A 19,266-nucleotide genomic window follows, 5' to 3' on the forward strand; every position below is an offset into this window, starting at 1 on the left:
CAGTCATGACAGGACAACATGGTTCATGAGTCACAGTCAGTGACATCTTTATTCAAAAGTCAATCCATCTCCGCTCGTTCAGCTCCTAGCGAGGTCCCACCCGAGCACGGACAGACCGTGAGCGCATAAACCGCATTGTACCACATGGTATGGTCTATACAAAACAATTAGAAAAGAGAGAAGAAAAAAAATAAAAGGAACTAAAACAGGACTTTCTACTCGGCTCCCCCCTCCTCCACAGGGGCACGTTTGACCCGCGTCTGTCGAACGTTAAGCGCTAGCTGAGCCTGTGATTGGCCGAGATCGAGGTGTCACACTACCACCTGGCCAGACACTCAACGGGACTGGGTACACTGAACCTTAAAGGAGAGTTGGCTGTTACGGACTATCCCTTTAAAAAAAAACGGCACCACATTAGGGAAAAGGGGGTTGGGGGGGGGGGGGGGCACAGCCTGATCTCTCATCATGTCCCTTTAGGATGGGAGAACAACTAGAAAAAACTGGATTCAAATATCAAACACAATGAAATGTCCCTCCATCCCACCCCTACAAACATGGTCCAAAAGATACAGACTATCGCCACATTCATGAATTCTACGGTATTTATACACAACGTATGCAATTTACATCCGATGCAAATTCATCCCTCTGGGATACTGAAAAATCTATGAAATAAGCCATAATTTGTCATCCAATACTGTCTATCTTCTGCCTCCACGTGGCACCAGGAACATGTTTGTGGTGATTTATTTCGGCGAGAACCCAAGTGGGAAAGGCACTTTTGAGTGTTGATGTCCATTCAGTTTCCCAGCGGTCCCTTTTAAGCCCTAAAAAAATAAAAAATACATTGGAAAAAAGGAAGTTTTTGTTTGTTTCCTGTTAGGCGCGGGTCAGTTTTGTACTGACTGAAGACCCCTGCAAGAGACAGAGGGATCCTGGTTAGAATTGAACACCACAAACATACTCTCTTGTGACACAGAAACATATCATCTTCAATCTTCTTTCTACCCCGCTGCCATCCACCACCTCGGGTATACAATTCAAAGGCTGTTCAACAGTCTGCCAGAGGCCCAGTCCACAGATAGGGTCGCTTACCTAGCAACCTAGCCCTCGATGACCACCTCTGCTGTGACGTGGCCGTTCAGAGCGCCCTCGGCCACCTCCTGCAGGAAAACGACAGACAGTTAGGGCGTTTCTGGAAAGAATAGGGGTCTAGTTTCCACAACTGTGAAGGCGTGAGGTCTGTGCCTTTGAGTTCAACATGGTTCAACGTGGATCCAAAAACAACAATTGGAAAGAGACTCCCGTCGTGTGAGGTGTGAAGGGATATCCATGTGGTTTGACACTGCACTATTTTCACTATTTGTAAGCCACTTTGGATCAAAGTGTGTGCTAGATTAATCAAATGAAGATCTCAGTTAATCAGTGTGTGGGGGGGGGGGGTTGTAAGATCCTCACCATAGAGGGAATTGGAACAGGATCCACTAAGGTGAGCGTGTGACACTGGAGCTCAGAGATGATTGGCTGAGGGGGGGCAGAGAAGTCTCCCGATAGGGCCTCCAGGGCGGTCGTCTCGTCGATGGCGTCCTGGAGGACAAACGTGGTGAGATGGCGTCGCACCAACCAGGAAGTGACTGACGTGACTATGCCCGATACGCGTTTCCAAGCACCCACAGGACATTGGAGCTATCCCAGCGTAGGGAAGGAAATGCAGTTCTGACTTCCGATTGGCCAGACTCCAACAAATACATATGGACTTACCTTCTGGACCTCCACCTCCAGCTGGACTTCGACTTCCTCTTTCGCCTGAAAAAAAGGGAGAAGAGACTTCAGTCAGGGGGGTCGAACTTCACGGTCGGCTAGAGGCGCGGCACTAGGAGTCCCACGCCGCTCGGACGACGGGCCGAGCGGCACCGGAAAGAGAACAAAGGGGAGAAGCGACCAACCCCGGGAGAGAAGGAAGGAGGGAAATGGAGAGGGAGGAAAGGGAAGTTGGACGCGGACGGCCGCAATCATTTGAGACGTGAGGAGATTTTCATGTGGAGGACGTTCGACTGAGAGAGGACACCCATTGGGCAGAGTCATGCGTTAGTTCTGCACAGCTCAAAAAGGGAATTGAAAATGACCGAATGAATGAAAAGTAGGAACTGAAGGGGTGGGGGGTGGGGGGCTAGGTCTCCGGATGCAGGTGACACTTAGACACTGCGAGGTGGAGTAACCACAGAAACGGCTTTCCAATCAGTCAGGACTGGGCACCATTTGCGTCCAGACAGCTGAGAGGATTGTGAAGAGGTCACGAGAGCGGAGAACGTTTAGTTCGAGGGGAGGGACTGAGAGTTGTTCATATATATGTTTTGCTGACCAGTAGGGCCTCGTCAGAGGGCTGGAACACAGGCGGTAAACTGTCGTCTCTCTCCCCCATCTTGGTCAACCGTTCCTCCTCACACACTGCCTCCTGACACCAACCAAATAACCAGTTACACGTGTGTGTGTGTGTGGGGGGGAGGGTGGATCTACAACACCCTGGTGCTCTCCTCCCCTGTGTGCTTATGGGGGGAACCGAGTCAGCGACTCACCTCAATGACCTCATGGGCCAAGATAGGAACGGGTTCAGGGGCGGGTGTGATGTCATTCAGAGATTCTGATAGGGCGTCGAGAGCGTCAGCTGTGACTGCGGGCACCTATGGCAAGAGAGAGAGACGAAGATAGAGAGGTTCAGAGCTGAGCAAAGACACTGTCCTGGCTGCATGTTGACCCATAAGGTTCTGGTTTGCGTGTTGGAGACGCAGGACTGGGTCAAAAAACGACAAAAAAAGACGTGTTTTGGGGGGAGGGGACACCCGTCTCACCTGTTCCTCCACGACGGCGAGCTCAGGCTCAGCCATGGCCGCCTTTACTACGGGGGCGGAGTCTGTGATGACAAAGTCGTCGGCCACACAGTCGGCGACGGCCACTTCCACGACCTGGTTGAGGAGAGGAGAGAGAGCGGTTAGGTGACGCACGTACGGGATACTTTGTTTTCTAACACCCACATGTCTCCACAGTGCTTTTCCTCCGGGTGAAGGAGGAGATGGGTGGAGTCTCTCACCTCCACGGGGGCTGGCTCAGCTACGGGGGCTTCCACCGGCTCGGCCTCCACCTCTGAGATGACTGCAGCCACCTGGGGAGAAGGTTCCGAGAAGTTTGGCTCAGACGTGCAAGGAGATTAGTCTTTCCTAATCTCGATCATTCTTTTTTTCTTTCTCATAGTCATATAATATTTAGTCATATAAATTGTAATTTAGGGGAGGGTTATTGACAGTGGAAGAGCATGCAACTGCAGGTCCAGTGGTCACAGGTTCAAATCGCCTATTTGATGCATTATATAAAAGTGTCTAACACTAAATAAACATATCCATCTTTTAGTTTTCTACTTAGCCCATAGTCTGACTAAATCTATAAGTAGCACTCATTTGCAGACGATTAATGAAAATAGACAGCACAGTGTACAAGTCTTGTGTAATGGGAAACGGGAGCTTACCACTGGAATCTCCGCTGGGGCTTCTGCCAGGGCAGGTACGTCCTGAGAGGAGGTGAAAGCCATCGTTATAACCCGTCCAAAATTCTCGGCGAGATGATTTTCACACATGTACAAACTTTATGAAGCGTTTTTTAAATCCTCGAACATCATTTGAGGGGTGAAAAATGAATGAAGTGGTGAAAAATGAAAGGTTAGGGAAAACTAAATGCACTCCACTACATGACATGACATGCAAACACACAGTGACAGACACCCCAAACAAAACATGTGACTAAAGTTATAGATTCTTCTTAGCAAGAGGGTGAGAGCGTGGGTAAAGTTATAGATTCTTCTTAGCAAGAGGGTGAGAGCGTGGGTAAAGTTATAGATTCTTCTTAGCAAGAGGGTGAGAGCGTGGCTAAAGTTATAGATTCTTCTCAGCAAGAGGGTGAGAGCGTGGGTAAAGATATAGATTCTTCTTAGCAAGAGGGTGAGAGCGTGGGTAAAGGTATAGATTCTTCTTAGCAAGAGTGTAAGAGCGTGGCTAAAGGTATAGATTCTTCTTAGCAAGAGGGTGAGAGCGTGGCTAAAATTATAGATTCTTCTTAGCAGGAGTGTGTGGACGTGGCTAAAGGTATATCATCTTCATAGCAGGAGTGCAAAACAGCAAAGAAGAGGAGGAGGAGGAGGAAGGGCAGCGGCTGGGGCTGGAGCACCACCGCAACTTCAGAGACCAACAGGGTCTCAGCTTCAGCCTCCGTCTCCACGGCAACAGTCACCTCGGTCTCGACAGCCACGGCCTCGATCACCGCGGCCTCCACGAGCGTCTCCTCCGCTGTGACCTCGGCCTCAACGACGGGGGCCGCCTCAGCTTCTACGATGGCCTCGGCCTCAATGACGGGCTCGGCTTCTGCCTCTACGACTGCCTTGGTGACAACCTCAGTCTCGACGATGGGCTCTGCCTCAACTTCCACGGTGGCCTCTGCCTCAACTTCCACGATGGGCTCCGCTGCTGCCTCGACGACTGCCTTCTCTCCTGCCTCAGCCAGGGGCTCAGTTTGAACCAGAGGCTCTGCTTCCGCCTCAACGGCGGCCTCGGCCTCAACGACAGCCTCTGCCTCAGCAGGGACTTCCGACAGGATGACATGCGTCTGAACGAGCGATGGAACACAGTCAAGTCGACACAGCATGCAACTGGTACACAAAACAGAGAGCTACATCGCTAGTTCACACACACAAGAGACTAATCGCCCATCACGTTCTACCAGTCAAGCTAGGCTACATTCCTACTCATGCGGGAGAACCTCACACATAGACATTAGACAGTGGACTGAATGGCATGGATTCTATGTTATGCCACTGGCACAATGACACAGCAGAAAGCAGGGGCAGAGATGTCACCTCAGGGACATCGGTGACGATGGCTATGGAGTCTTCCACCTGGACCTGGAGAAAAGAAGCAGAGTGAAGAGCTGTGAAGAAGGATCACAATCCCCAAATACACAAACACACTCAAACGTGCCGTCTACAATGTACACTAGCGCTAACGGGAAACAGGAAGACTTTCCTTTCGAAAGATTCAACCCAAAAATACTAATCAAGATCCAGGAGTGTTTTGAATGCACAGAGGGCTAGTCTGGAGTTATTATACCTTTATGTTGTGAACTGAGCCTTCGGGGTGGGTGTGTGTGTGTGTGTGTGTTTGTGGGAGGGGAGGGGTGTTAATCAGTGACTCCATACTGTTGCTTTGATTAACGGGTGGTGAGGTGGGGAACAACGATAAATTGAAGCCTATTTCCACAGCTGGTTAAAGGCCCCCAAGACATTGGTATAAAAAATTGTTTTGAACTATTCTGGGAAACTATTTATGTTGAAGGAGTCTGAAAAGCTCATTTCGAAGCAGAAGGAAGAGGTTGTTTGTCACTAAACCACCTCCGTTGCACAAGAAGTCTAGAGTTTCACTCAGAGGAAAAAGGACACTGGGTTGGTATGTACAAACATGTCCTATGTTCAAGCTTCACCAGAGGAGGGGGGGGGGGGAGGGGGTTGACTAACTGTGAGTAGAAGGGTGAAAGGGTTTACCTCAAACTCAGCAGGGGCTGACAAGTGGGCCTCGGGTAGGAGTGTAGCCTGGAAAAGCAGAGAGGAATTTGGTCAAGGTGAGATAAGCATCCACTTTAAGATTCATCCATGTATTTATATTTCATAAACATAAATAAAGAGGCAAAGAGTCGTGCGGTAGGCCTCTCTGCCATGGCACTTGATTCAGCGCGGGGAACATTGACATGACATCTCCCAACAGCAGTTCAGATATAGGACTTGTGGAAAACACACAACCGCTTCCGTCTGGAATGTGCCATTACTGTCCAGTTTAGCTCTGACAACCGTGAAATGGAGGGGTACCATAGCCTTGTTTAGCGCTAAAGGGAAACGCGGCCACGCTTGGAAAAAACCCTAAAGATTGCAGCCCTTGTCTTGAACCAACACAAGAGGTCCAGACACCTCATAGAGAGCTGGCTTTGCGAAAGCCTCTGCAAAGAGAAAAGGAAGGGGGGAGGGTAAGGTTACACAACGGGTAGTAACGCTACAGCCAATTACATAATGGTGGAGGGCTAGCTGCCACGCCCCCTCCCTCTCCCTCTCCCTCTCCCTCTCTCTCTCTCTCTCCCCCTCACTCTCACTCTCTCACTCTCTCACTCTCTCTCTCTCTCTCTCTCTCTCTCTCTCCTCCTCGCTCTCCACGCCGAAGCAGAACAATGGTCCACACAGGCTCTTAGCTCAAGATGGAGGGTTGAGGACGGTAAAAACCCGTGGTGGCAGCCATGTTGTCGTAGCCCTCGTGTGTCCCCCCTCAGAGACACGCAGCCCTGCTTTCTGCCCCAGTGGTCACCCTCAGGTTGGCACCAGCTAAGTGCTCACTAGGCTTCCAGCTTTGTCCCCGCTTTCAGGCTGTACCGCCAGCCGTAATGAACGCTACTGACAGCCTGGTAGACTCCAGGGCATCAATATTACATTTGTGCAGAAAAGTGTAAATAATTGACTATTCATGGTAGCAGCCAAGGTAGGGAGAGAACTCTTGAGTGGAGGCTGTGGTCTGATTTGAGACATCACTTAGACCGACAGAGCCTGTTATCCAACAGCTAAAGAATGCAGAGCGTCCATCAGCACAGCTCTGGAAATAGGAGGGTTTAGTTTCCTAACACACACACCTCATGTTCAAACATTGCAGATGACTCCCACAACCACAAATGTAAGAGCTTCTCTTTTGTAAAAAAAAAACTAAACATAAAAAAGAAACCTGAAAACCCATTTTCTGTCAAATGCTCCCTGTCAGTAAAAGAGAATGGTGTTTAAGACCCCACTGTCAATGATCTTCCAACAAAGCCAACGGACAAACATTCACATAAAGTTGCTTGGTAAATGTATAGCCAACATAGAGGAGAGGGAGGGAGGGAGGAGGACCGTGAGAGCTATCAATACTCTCTGTAACTGGCAGCTCAATACACACACACACACATGTACACTTCCACACACAGATACACACAACCACACGCACTAACACACACACAGCTCCCTCCCTCCCTCCCTCCCGTCAGTCTGTCCGTCCGTCCATGTCGCTCAGAGAACACCGTGTACCAAACTGATCTGATGGCAGCGTCTGTCTTCTGGCTGCCATCAACACACATAGGAACAAAATGTACAGAACTGATCAGAGTACAGCCCCCTGCTGGACAGAATCTACTTTAACCCTTTGAAGTACACAATGTCCAACACTGTAACCACCATATCGCTCAAACAACTCAGGGTTTCCTGTTTCTTTTAAAGGAACACATTAGCTCGTGGAAGGGAGGGGGGGGGGGCTTTTAGAGAATGCACCACATTTCCTTGACCAGAGAAGGGAAGTCAACAACAAAAAAAACACGCAGACAAAGCTAACAGGAGCCTCCCAGAGAGCAGAAGACAACCGTAGTCGGATGTGGAACAAAACGAAGTCAACGGGACGGCTGACATGTCGTTTGCTGGTCTCGAAGCACATACAGGAGGAGGGAAACGCTTTCGCATGTGCCGTGTGTGTGGAAGAAAGAATGAGAGCACGCCTCACCCCCCCCCCGAGCCACTAGGTAATAAATCAGTCCTCCCCTGCAGGCTGCAGCCTCGAAATGTCTTTGTTGCAAAGCCTCTAGATGTTTCTATGGCCAACGTGGACTCCAATCTCTTCACTAGAAAACCCTACACATTGTTTACACGGCTCCAAAAAAACACAGCTGCACATCTCTACATGACTGAATTAGCTTAGGCAGACACACCCCCTCCCTCCCTCCCCCACCCCCTCCCTCCCCTACCCCCTCCCCCTCCCTCCCTCCCCTACCCCCTCCCTCCAAACTCCTTTTCAACCTATGCATTTTTGGTCCCTCCTACCTATGAGGCATCGGCCTCAGACAACAAGGCACACACAAACACACACATGTTGCTCTCTAGTCTGCCCCTCCCCCAAGCGTGCACGCGGCAGGCAGAGGTGCACGTGTGAAGGGGCCCACATTAGCAAACACACAGGAGAGACGAGATGGAGGGAAGGAAGGGAGAGGGGGGAGGGAGAAGGGGCGGAAGGAGGGGGAGGCGGTATATAGGAGCTCTGAGCAAGCTGGTACAAAATGTTCAGAAGCCTCCAGAGCCATGCCCCCCCCTCTCTTCTCTCAGAAAGAAGACCACGCCCCCCCAACCCCCGATCTATCATCATGGTAGGGGGGGGGGGGGGGGGGGGGGGGGGGGGGGGGGGGGGGGGGGGGGGGGGGGTGCTCACCTGCGTTTCCACGGTGACATCCAGGAGCGGGGGGGGCTCGTCCCTCTGCCCCCTCAGCCAGCTGAAAATGAGCCCCATTTTGGCAAGCTCCGAACGGGCACACACGAGAGCCACGGGCCGCGAAGAAGACTAACCAGCGAGGAGAGCACTGACAGGGCAAACCTCCCTCTTCAAGTCCCCACTGGGTGTGTGAGGCGCCGGGGCCGAGTGTGTGCACTGTGGGTGTAAACGCCTCCCAATGTTGACCTAAAAAGCGACAGGTCGCTCAACTAACCCAGCAGTCCAACTGTCCGGTATGGGGGGGGGGGAAATCCTTCTCCTGCTTCACTCAAGGAGCCCTATGGAGAGCATGTGCGGTGCTGGGCCGTGACTGGCGTTCAGGCAGAAGGAGCAGAAACCCTAGAGCTGGGGAGGGAGGAGGGGATGTGGGAGGGGAGGGAGGAGGGAAGGGGGGGGCTAAGTTGGAGGGGGGGGGGGGCCAGAGCGTTAGACTGGGCCTTCTCATGTAGGATGCTGTGCTGGCGACTTGGAAAGGAAGGAGGGGGGGGGGGGCATTCGGAGGAGACATATCGACCGTCTGCGCCTGTGTTCGTGACTCCTCCCTGCTCACACGTTCACATGTATGCGAGCGCATGCTGGCAGCACATACGTGGTCATTGCAGAACCACCAAATAAGGCATACACACACACACACACACACAGTCAAGTGGACCCCAAATAGGACATTGTGTACTAGATCCACAGAGCAGCTGCTCAACCTCCCATCATGCATCTCCAACAACATATTCATTTGGTGCTTTCATCCAAACCATATTCCAGCACAAGTGGAGGGAGGCTTTGAACCTACAACCTCTTGATCTGCAGTCCGACTGCTCTAACCACTGAGCTCTACCCTCCATGCTACCAACACCACACCAACAACCCTGGGAAAGATGAAACAGGCCTCTGGCGCAAGCACATCAAGAACAACACCGCAAACTTGTCTTTGTGCGTTGATAGAGCCCCCAGTGAAGTACAAAGAATCCTCCACATGGTCTGAAACAAGTTGGTGGCTAGTTGACAGACAGCTAAGCTCCAGTGCCCAGTAATGTATAGGGGCTGAGGAGCAGACCCCGCCCACCACCAGAGTCATCTATAGTTCCTGGTAAAAGGAACACGTTGTTCTCTTCCAGCCCCCTCCCCTCTCCTTCACTCTTCCCTCTCCTGCTGCTGTACTCCTCCCCCCAACCCACAGGGACATCACTCCATCTTACAGGCAGGAAGACCAACCGAGGCAGCCATTTTCCACGGCACAAAACACCTTGTTTCCCCAAGCACATGGCCTTCATGATTTTTTAACCACGTGTGCATCGGAACACAACCAAACCCCAAACTGCTACACCTCCCTGGGCTAGCCGACGTTAAGAACCCCTTAAAGAGAGAAGAAGCCTTACCTCTGGTTCTGCTTCTGGAATGACAGATTCGGCCTCTTGCACTGCAGCAGCTATTTCTGTTGGGGGCAGACTCTCTACGGGGGCTTCTGCTGGGGCAACAACCTCGGCCTCGACCACTTCGGCCTCGACCACCTCAGGCTCGGGCGCTACAACCTCAACTGGAGCTTCTGGAACCTCGACTGGGACTTCTGGTACCTCGACTGGGGCTGGTTCTGGCACTTCAACTGGTGCTGGTTCAGGTACTTCAACTGGGGCTGGTTCTGGTACCTCAACTGGTGCCACAACCTCGACCGGTGCCGCAATCTGGACTGGTTCCGGTGCCACAACAGGGACCTTGACTATAGGGACAGCGATGGGGACAGCTTCAGGAACCTTTGGAACTGCTTTAGGCACCGCCTTGGGGGCAGCCTTGGGGACTGCTTTTTTGGGGGGCGCTTTGGGCAGCGATCCAGGGGGTGCTTTGACCGCCGCGATGCCCGGCGTTCCCTTACTGGTCACGGCATACTGCTCCTCCAGTACTCTCCTCTGTGCCTGCTGTGGAAACACACACAAGACGGACTCAGAACGCTTGCAAACGCCTGAACCTCACCAGGGTACGTCCTGAACCGAAATGCCGTCAGGGCAGAGGTTACCGAGGGCATCCCCGCTCCCTGACGGGCAGTTTGTTATTGAATTCCTCCTGTGGTTGGGGATGAGGGAGGAGTAAACAGGGCTTTAGGGGCATTGTATTGGATTCAATCCTTGGGAAGCCACATTTAGGTACCAACATGCAGCTAGCACTAGGCCCAACATGTTTTTTTACTCTGTGGACTAAAACCCCTTTAGGCGTAACGAGGGAAGTTTGGAAACGTTTGCAAGCAGGGAGGGGGGGGGGGGGGGGGGCAGGTTAGATAATGGCTGGGGATTGCCTGAGGTTTAACAAATCAGACGGGTCTAGTGAAGCGGGGAAGAGAATTCACCGAGTCAGCAAGGCTGGTCCGGATGGGGCCAACCCCCCGTGGGCCAGACAGCGGCCTAATCACATCATAATCAGGTTATAATCAGGTTATAATCAGGTTATAATCACACCCAAATGCTTCATTAGGCCTGAGCGGGGGGCAGCAGGGCAGGAGGGGGAGCTCCGCTAGCGGTTTAACCCGGGCGCGAGTGTGAACGGAAAGCCATCTCTCCACCGTGCTGCTGGCATCCAAACCACCACACCCCTCATCCCTTCGCCCCAATAACCAACCGGTGGACCGGACGTAACTCGGCCGTTTGGTTTTGGTGGCACCCGTCAAGAAGACTTTCTCCAACAACAAAACCGGTCCGACTACTCTGTGAGGGTGCCGGGGGGGAGGTGAGGTGAGGGGGGAGGTGAGGGGGGGAGGCGCACTGATGCGAAGAAGTGTTAGAGGATGAAAGTGGCCAGCGGGTTCCCTCCCTGTCAGCTCAGAGGGCAGATATGTCAAGCATGCGACGTGCGATTAGACTGGAGACAGAGACCTGGCAGATTTGGAAGGAATTCCTTCTGAAGGGGGGGGGGGGGGGGGGGGGGGGAGGGGCGGAACTGTGTGACAGGCCTTTAGGAGGGAGACAGCCCAGACCCGGAACTGGGACTCACCGGAACTGGGACTCACCGGAACTGGGACTCACCGGAACTGGGACTTACCAATGGAAAAGCCATTCCTGTGGAGGCACTACCAAATACAGGCTCGGACTAGTGACCACACTGGAAGGGAAGGAGGGAGGGGGGGGGCCCTCGACACCATACTGAGAAATGCTCCGATGCCGCACGTAGCAGCAGGAGCTCTGTGCAGACCAAGGCAGTTGTGAGCATGGAGCACGGCACATGGCTCACGTGAAAATCTAAGTGAGAGGGCGGAATAACACACTGATTGTGACGAGGAGGACAATGGGGGCACAGTGGAGAGACCATCTACCATCCTATTAGGGGACAGGGGGGGGCATAGAGAGAGGGTGGCACAGGGTCACACCCGGGGTTGACCTCTGCCCTCTGGAAACTAGGAACTGCATGTTACTCTTCTGGCCACAACCACTCTTCACCCCTGGGGTGGGGGGGGGCGTGGCGTGGCGGGCTGGGGAGGGGGGCTGGGGGGGCACATGCGCAAAAGTACATGTTGTTCGAATGAAACGATAATAGGGACTCTTTTTGAAACGTGCGCACTTCAAATCATACCGAGCTGTACAAAAAGCCCCTTGTGCCGCGAATACACTTCGAGCACTTAATTAAAAAAAAACATTGATGTCGCATAATTCGCAATACACTTTTCTGCATTACACTATAATGTTCTAATGAACTAGATATTGCTCTGGACACGTCCGCATGTTTATAACAAGAATCAATAACACCAAACTGGTTTTAGAGAATGGAATCATTGGATTATTAGTCCAACAAAAAGCACTTTACGCGCAGCCTTTCACAAACACGGACTACTGAATGTTTGTGCTATTAATGTACGGAGAGGACGGTATGACCGGAGAAGCGCACAGCTCAGAGATGCGTGCATCCAAACTTTAGGACAAATAGAGCAATAGACCCCATGTTTACGCTGTTGATGAATACACACATGAGAACCATGAAAAACGATTCAGAAAACGTTGGGATTGTATCTAAAATGCTTTGATTAACAAAACTTAAGGGGCACATGTGGAACTGAGTTTGGAGGAATTTGGAGTCTGAAAAACAAGCCAGCTCGAGGTCGAGGAGTCGACTGCTTCGCTGACACGCGCACAGACGCTTCGTTATTTATCTGCATCCCTAAATTCTCCGCACGTACGTTGCACGGAGAGCAAGTGAGTCTCGCGTTCTCGTTCTAAAAGGGAACACATCGGAGATGGTAAGCGCGGAGATTTCTAAGGTGAAGATGACAATGGGCAGGTGCGCACTTACCACCCTCCTCATGCGGCGCTTATTCTTCTTCCTCTTGCTAGGCATTTTCGCGTGTGGGGTTTATGGAACACGAAAAAAAAAAACGATATTTCAGTTGTTCCCGCAGACCGAGAAGGGAGGAAGGCTCAATGGAGGACGTAAAGGCAGCAGTAAATGAACCCCGGTCTTTTGACCAGATGTTACTCGACGGAGGGACAATGTGGATCTTTTTAAAGCCTTCTGTAATTTTTTTCCATGACTCCATAGACCTATCGGGCAGAAGCATTGGGAGGGGGCGTGGACGAAAGAGGGGTGTGTGCACCCCCTTGTTGATTAGCATCAAGTAGGTCTACTACCTCTATAGCCTACTGGGTTACGTAACATCATCAAATTGGTACCGAAAAGGCGCGCCTACACCAACAACTCTACCACGCCCCCTTTTAGATCCAGTTTGATTGAATTGAATGTGTCGTTTGAAATAACAGCCTATATGACAAGTCCTTATACTTGAAGGGTATAACGACTAGTGCGTGTTTTTAAGTGAATGTTGTTTGTTTGTGCTGCTGTGTCACAAATACGCTTTACCGACTTATGACACGTGAAAATAGGGTATCTTTCGATTGCACTGATTTCATAACCACGCGCACTGAAAATTTGGAGTCGCAACATCACACAACAACCCGAAATGAAACATCACGCACGTGTCTTCATCCCTGCGCGCTCCGTTTTTCCGAAACCATCTGTAATCTGGAAGTGATTTTATGTGTATGTAATATTACCATACATATCTGTGCTTCAAATGTCTAAGCGTATGTAGTCGTTAATAACTCGGGCATCAACACTGTCCCACAAGTCTTCGATGGGCTTCCGTTAGTATTCAGGGGGCTAAAAGGGAAGCTTGTAGCTACAATTAACCTTTGCAGTGGATGTATAGCCCCCAACCCCCCCCCCCCCCCCCCCCCCCCCCCCCCCCCCCCCCTGAAATGAACAAATGACTCGAAAAAAGATTCGTTCATTTTACTGAACGAGATTCAAAGAACCGAATCAGTAAAAATAACCAAACTTCCCATCACTAGTGTACCTTTCTCTTCTACAAGCTCGGTGTAGAAGAGTCACGCGATAAAAAAGAAATTCACGCGGTTAATTGAGAGCTGTTGACTCTATACCCACGTAGTCTTTTGACACACTCATATAGAACGAGCCTGTACTTAACACACTGTATGCATCTTAACCGCAAATGCAAATTTGCTAGTTGAGAATGCCCGCTTCAGCCATCACTCGAACTTGTGTGTATTAGAAGTGATACGGACGTTAGTAAACGAAAGTTAATAAATAAACTGGGATGCGTTGTTATTCTGTCGGGGTAATACGCACTTGCAATCTTGAAATGTGGTGTAGCTGCTTGCATTTGTCACATTAATATGGGCCTCAAGTGGCGTTTGCACAGTCTCGAGGGAAATCACAACCAGGGGAGAATTGAATGTGTGTGTGTGTTTCAACTTAATGCAGCTACAGGCAGTCACCCAAACAGTGGAAAACAGTGGAAAAACTTGATTTTCTCTCTAATAGGCAAACCTTACCTGCCCTACATTCAAACTACATGTTTAGACCCACGTGCTCCGGCATATCCAAACTCCCAGAGCCACGTATACATATGACGAGGGGGATGCGTGCACGCAGCTACGCATGTAGGACTACACACAGGTGGTATGTTATCGTCTTCCTTATTAACCATTACCCGCATGTTATCTGCCTCAGTACTCTATGTACAAATGCCGCGACAGGACGTTTAAAACCACAGCGCTTATAGAAAGACAGAGAGAGAGGAAGGGGAGGGAGGGGGGGGGGGGGGGGGGCGCAGAGTGATATTGCCCTCCATTGAGTCCAAAATCCAGTGTCCTGCGTTTGACACCAACACAATTGACACAGACCCCGAGCCCATGACACCACACAAACACACATGCATGTTCACACAGCCTCTACCCCACACAACACGGACACCATGACACCAAAACCTGCCCCTCCCACACTACCATGTCTCAGTCTGGCATGGCGATGGAGCCGGCCCCTCCCCCCATCTTTAGGACCCTAACGCATGTGCTTGTAGCAGAACAGAACCCAACAGGCTGCTGTGTGTTGTGTATGTGTGTGTATGTGTTTTTTCCCCCCACTTGCATAACAGCCGGAAAGGGAAAACGTGCTCATTGCAATCTAGAGACTTCCTCCCCATCCCAATCTAGGAACCCCCAACCCCCCACTCACACACACAGACACACACACTTGCTACATGTTTCTTACACACAGTACTGACAAGGGCAGCTGGGTAACCGTACACTGCACATAGATAGCTCTGTGTAAGTCAGTGTGAATATCATGTGTGTGCGTGTGTTCACAGGCTCTCTGTGTGTCAGCCACAGCTTGCAACATCCCGGTGACAAATACCCTAAAGGTTTCATCACATCTTATGGGCCGTTTATGTTTGTGTGGTCAAACGGGTTTGCTGTCTTTGTCTTTGGTCTTCCGTTTCCAAAGATGAGTAATCATTAATATTCAACAGTCTTGATACACGCACTCTTTACGTCTACCTTCCTGCAAACAAAAATCTGTCAACCCAAGCAAGTGTGATCAGCTCTATCAATTTCAGTTTGACAGGCAAACACACGTCCCTTGTGTGTGTGTGTGTGTGTGTGGAGTCAAAGCTGTGTGTGTCTGTGTGTGTGTTTGTTTTGGGCGGGGGTTGAGCAAGAGTTAGTATTTATAAATCTAGGGATGTTAATTCATGTACTTTTTTATTTAGCAAACACTTTTTAAATCCAAAGTGAGCACATCAACACTACAATTCAGCCAGCTATTGATTTCGGGTGGTCTACCTGGTAGAGTTGCATGTTTCTGCGCGTCCTCAAGGAAAAACGCTATAGCTTAGGGTCACACAAGCTCGTCAATTTTAGTGGTATGTAGTTCATGGCTGGTCAATGTTTTAGCCCATCTTGAGTTCAAGTGTTCTTTTCCAAGGAGAACTTTGCCCTGACCTGCGTCAGATCCCACCTGGATTGATCATACCATAGTGGTATTTTTATATACTGGTGTTTTTATATACTGGTGTTTTTATGAACTAAATAATTGGGGGTGTTTCTCCACAGTTCCTGTTGTCTTGGGAATTCTGGAAGGTTCCTATTTGATGGATGAGTGGGAACTTAGAACTGGGAGCTTTAAGACTGCTCTGGGCGTCAGCAGTCACTGGCTTCTTCTCAGCAGACTAACTGAGATCCAGCTTTGAGTTTCACATAGAGCAGATAGAGGATCGTTTAACATAGAGGAGAGAGAAGATTGTTTCACATAGAGCAGAGAGAGGATTGTTTTACATAGAGCAGACACATTATTATACGCTTATTGACTATCCATACCAATGGCTCCAAACTTGAAACTTTTAATGACTAAAACTGGCAGTTTGAGCCCATGCTAAAGGGTTTTCCGCTAGATATTCGTATTTTTTACGTCAGAGAACACACAGGAGTAATACTGAAATACATAAATATCATGCCTGCTTTAAGCATGCAAACACCTTCTGTTCAGGAAATAGGCCTGTTCCAGTTTGGAATCAGAGCACTCCACCCAACCTGGCAAGTGAAAGTTCCTGTTTTCTGAAGGTATATTCAGTGTTCCGAGCCACGGCCTTATCTTAGGGACAACCCCTGTGTCCTATGGCCTCCCTACCCCTGCATACCTTCCTCAACTCTAGGGACCTGCGGGAATGTGTTCTGTCAACAAACCCCCCACACCCAGAGCCACTCACACAGCGAAACACACACACACACACACCGACCCACACACACACACAGACCCACACACACACAAACCCACACACTCACAGCCACAGACCCACACCCACACACCAATAGACCGACCCGCGCACACACACAAACCCACACACACACCGATGTACACAAACACACTTACAGACCTCCCCACCCCACATCACCCCTCCTACGTCTCACATGGCTGGGCATGTTACAATAAGCTACCCGTCACCCCCGGCCATATTTAAATGAGGGAGTCCAGAAGAGGAGATGAGCCGGCAGGTTTCAAAGAAAGAAAGACTTGGAGAATCTAAATTGAGTCCATCCCCCCTCAACTGAAGCAACTGTGACTGCTCACCAGACAACAGGACGAACGCACACTCATACACACGCAGACGCACACACAAAAACACATACACATACTGTATGCATACACACAAACGCGCATGCGGGCGTGTACGCGAATGCGTGCTTCATTTCTTCCTCGGTCTTTCAGCCAGCCTGCCTCTCGTGGACTCGCCTCGGGGCTTGAACCCATTTCACTCTTTTCCGTGTCCCAGATGTGTTCATATCCGTGCAGGCAGGAGGTCTGGGGGGAGGAAAGGTGCAGAGAGACAGAGAGAGAGAGAGAGAGAGAGAGAGAGAGAGAGAGAGAGAGACAGAGAGAGAGAGACACAGAGAAAAGAGAGAGACAGAGAGAGAGAGAGAGAGAGAGAAAAGAGAGAGACAGAGAGAGAGACAGAGAGAGAGACACAGAGAGAGAGAGAGAGAGAGAGAGAGAGAGAGAGAGAGAGTCAAACAGCAGTTTCGAATCTAGGAGTTCTAAAACTGTCTTCTCCTCAGTGTTGCTACAGAGTGGAATGTTGGGCCCCCCATGTGAGATATACCCACTTTTTAAAAACCTCACAGAGCTGTAACCAATGTACTGAATCATAGCATTCTGCACTGGCACTGAACTGAAATAGCTTGTTTGCCCTGAGACGGACTTGAAGTGTATTACAGTCCATATTCTCTCAAAATACTTCATGTAGTTGCCTTGGACTGTTAAGCTTGCATAGAAAACATCTGTTTTCTCCATATTTGGCTGTTGTAGGCCTGTGATCATAGCGAATGCTATGCAAATCCTGTGGATAAAGCATGCTAACACATTCCAGCTGCCTATACAGTAAGCAGGCCTGGAGTTTAAGAGAAACCTGTTAGGCAGGTAAATGTAAAACCTTAATGAAAAAGTAAGGCACGATTTGGGGTGAGTACAGATCCAGGTACAAGGAGATTCTGGTTATTACATGTTGCTGCAGTGTGTGTCAACGTAGCAAAACTGGTCATGTCATTCCCAGTTGACTCCAGAACGGTTGGCGGAGTCGTCTTGTCAGTTTACAGCCTGAGACACAGCCCCCCCCCCCCCCACCTCTGTTTCAAACTGAGGAGGCCAAAATGGAGTGGATGCCATGTGCTTCCTGGGCCTTGCTAACCCCAGAGTCCCACTGCACAATGATACAGTCAAAGAGACAATATTGCGCCCTGCTGCTTCAAAAGCGTCATGACACACATGCTCCCTCTCCAAACCTTGTTCATTGTCTCGTACTGAATCACATTGGGCCGAGTCGTCGCATGACTTACGTCATTGCAATGGTCGTTTCTCAATAGAACATTCATGGAAAGTAAATGTCTTCCCAAGTGTAGTTGCAGCACTTTGCCTCCTCAGTTGTAAACCCCCCCCCCCTCCCGCCTCCCTACCACCCCAACCCTGAAGGCCAGAGATAGCTACTGTCACTCAATCCGCCTTCTATCTAAAAGACGAGTGCAGGACACGAGACGTGTGAACTCTATTTCTGAGAGATGCTGTGACCTTCGCCTATCCTCCTCAAGACTATATCCATCCTTCAGTCCTTCCCGTCGGGACGGGAGTGGGTCAAGGGTCAAGAAGGTGGATACATGGTATAGCTCCCAATATCACATATAGGATGGCATGACGGATGATTTATGGACATGTGTATTGGGAGAGACCTCCCCTCTAAGCTCAAGAGGCTAAAAGGAAAGACGTAAATAAGATCAGCTTCCACAATGACATGTATGGAGACACATGTCTATGTATGTGTTGTGTTGGTCCCATTATGCATCATCTTGTATGAGTTCAGTTATTGTATTCATGATTGTAATAATGTCATTCAGTGCCTACTTCATGGCATAATTGTGCATTGTATTGTGCATAACTTGTAGTCTAATAGTCCAGGGTACAACTACACACGGTCTGTACCATAGATCCAAACTCTGCTTTTATTACTCAGTCTGTCTAGAGCAGGGGTTCTCAAACTTTTGGGGGCCAGGGGTCCTTGAACATTTTTCAAGGACCCCATCATAATCGTAACACCCATTCAGGCATACCCTTTGTGCTCTTAACTGGACACAATCTGTTTGTTTTATTGGTGCAAATGGTCCCCATCTTTAGATTATATATATTTGTCACTTTGTCACTTTTTTTCACACCACCATTTTCCGATGTAATTTATGGCAATTTATTTCGCTGAGCGTGCAATGGTTCGCGGACCCCACTTTGAGAACCACTGGTCTATTGGATATTAGGAGCGCATAGCTTGCCTCAATATCTTTCTAATCACCGACTACAGTGAGTGTGAATTGAGATATTTCGTCACCTACTTATGAGGAGGGATGAACGAGCGCATTCATGTGACCCGTTTTGGAGGACAGCGGTACCTCAAATAGCAGCAGGAAGCACTCTTTCATCATACTAAAGCTCCCTCGAGATCAAAATATTAACACCATGTCAAACTGCAAGGCCTAGTCTTCGATTATATTTCAAGATTTTTTGTTCTACTATTAGATTTATGTACTTCATAATTTAGTTA

General features: G+C 49.9%; 1 protein-coding gene across 4 annotated transcripts; it reads right to left on the reverse strand.

Annotated features, from left to right (window-relative positions):
• Nucleotides 1–22: 22 nt before the first annotated feature.
• LOC124464015 (calphotin-like) lies at nucleotides 23–12,873 on the reverse strand. Of its 4 annotated transcripts, XM_047015886.1 has the most exons (14): nucleotides 12,624–12,873; nucleotides 9,734–10,267; nucleotides 5,582–5,629; nucleotides 4,901–4,945; nucleotides 4,279–4,650; nucleotides 3,521–3,562; nucleotides 3,089–3,160; nucleotides 2,850–2,963; nucleotides 2,577–2,681; nucleotides 2,363–2,455; nucleotides 1,762–1,806; nucleotides 1,459–1,587; nucleotides 1,096–1,163; nucleotides 23–915 (listed from the first exon to the last, which is right to left on the reverse strand). In XM_047015886.1, exons 1-13 carry the CDS (start codon nucleotides 12,666–12,668, stop codon nucleotides 1,104–1,106), a joined length of 1,704 nt encoding a protein of 567 aa, XP_046871842.1. In that variant the 5' UTR covers nucleotides 12,669–12,873; the 3' UTR covers nucleotides 23–915; nucleotides 1,096–1,103. The 4 variants fall into 4 exon arrangements, with proteins under 4 accessions (XP_046871842.1, XP_046871845.1, XP_046871843.1 ...); XM_047015889.1 differs by lacking the exon at nucleotides 4,279–4,650 and having other exon boundaries at nucleotides 12,624–12,872; XM_047015887.1 differs by lacking the exon at nucleotides 2,363–2,455 and having other exon boundaries at nucleotides 12,624–12,869.
• Nucleotides 12,874–19,266: the final 6,393 nt, after the last annotated feature.

The sequence above is a fragment of the Hypomesus transpacificus genome, unplaced genomic scaffold, assembly GCF_021917145.1.
Source record: "Hypomesus transpacificus isolate Combined female unplaced genomic scaffold, fHypTra1 scaffold_31, whole genome shotgun sequence".
Lineage (NCBI taxonomy): Eukaryota > Metazoa > Chordata > Actinopteri > Osmeriformes > Osmeridae > Hypomesus > Hypomesus transpacificus.

What these genes read in the sequence shown, in the direction of transcription:
- LOC124464015 (XM_047015886.1), bottom strand. Translation starts at nt 12,668, where the DNA reads ATGCCTAGCAAGAGGAAGAAGAATAAGCGCCGCATGAGGAGGGTG. An exon ending in TCGCCGTCGTGGAGGAACAG is followed by an intron (nt 2,682 to 2,849) that starts GTGAGACGGGTG and finishes CTCTTGCCATAG; the next exon opens with GTGCCCGCAGTCACAGCTGA. An exon ending in TGGAGGTGGAGGTCCAGAAG is followed by an intron (nt 1,588 to 1,761) that starts GTAAGTCCATAT and finishes TTTGTCCTCCAG; the next exon opens with GACGCCATCGACGAGACGAC.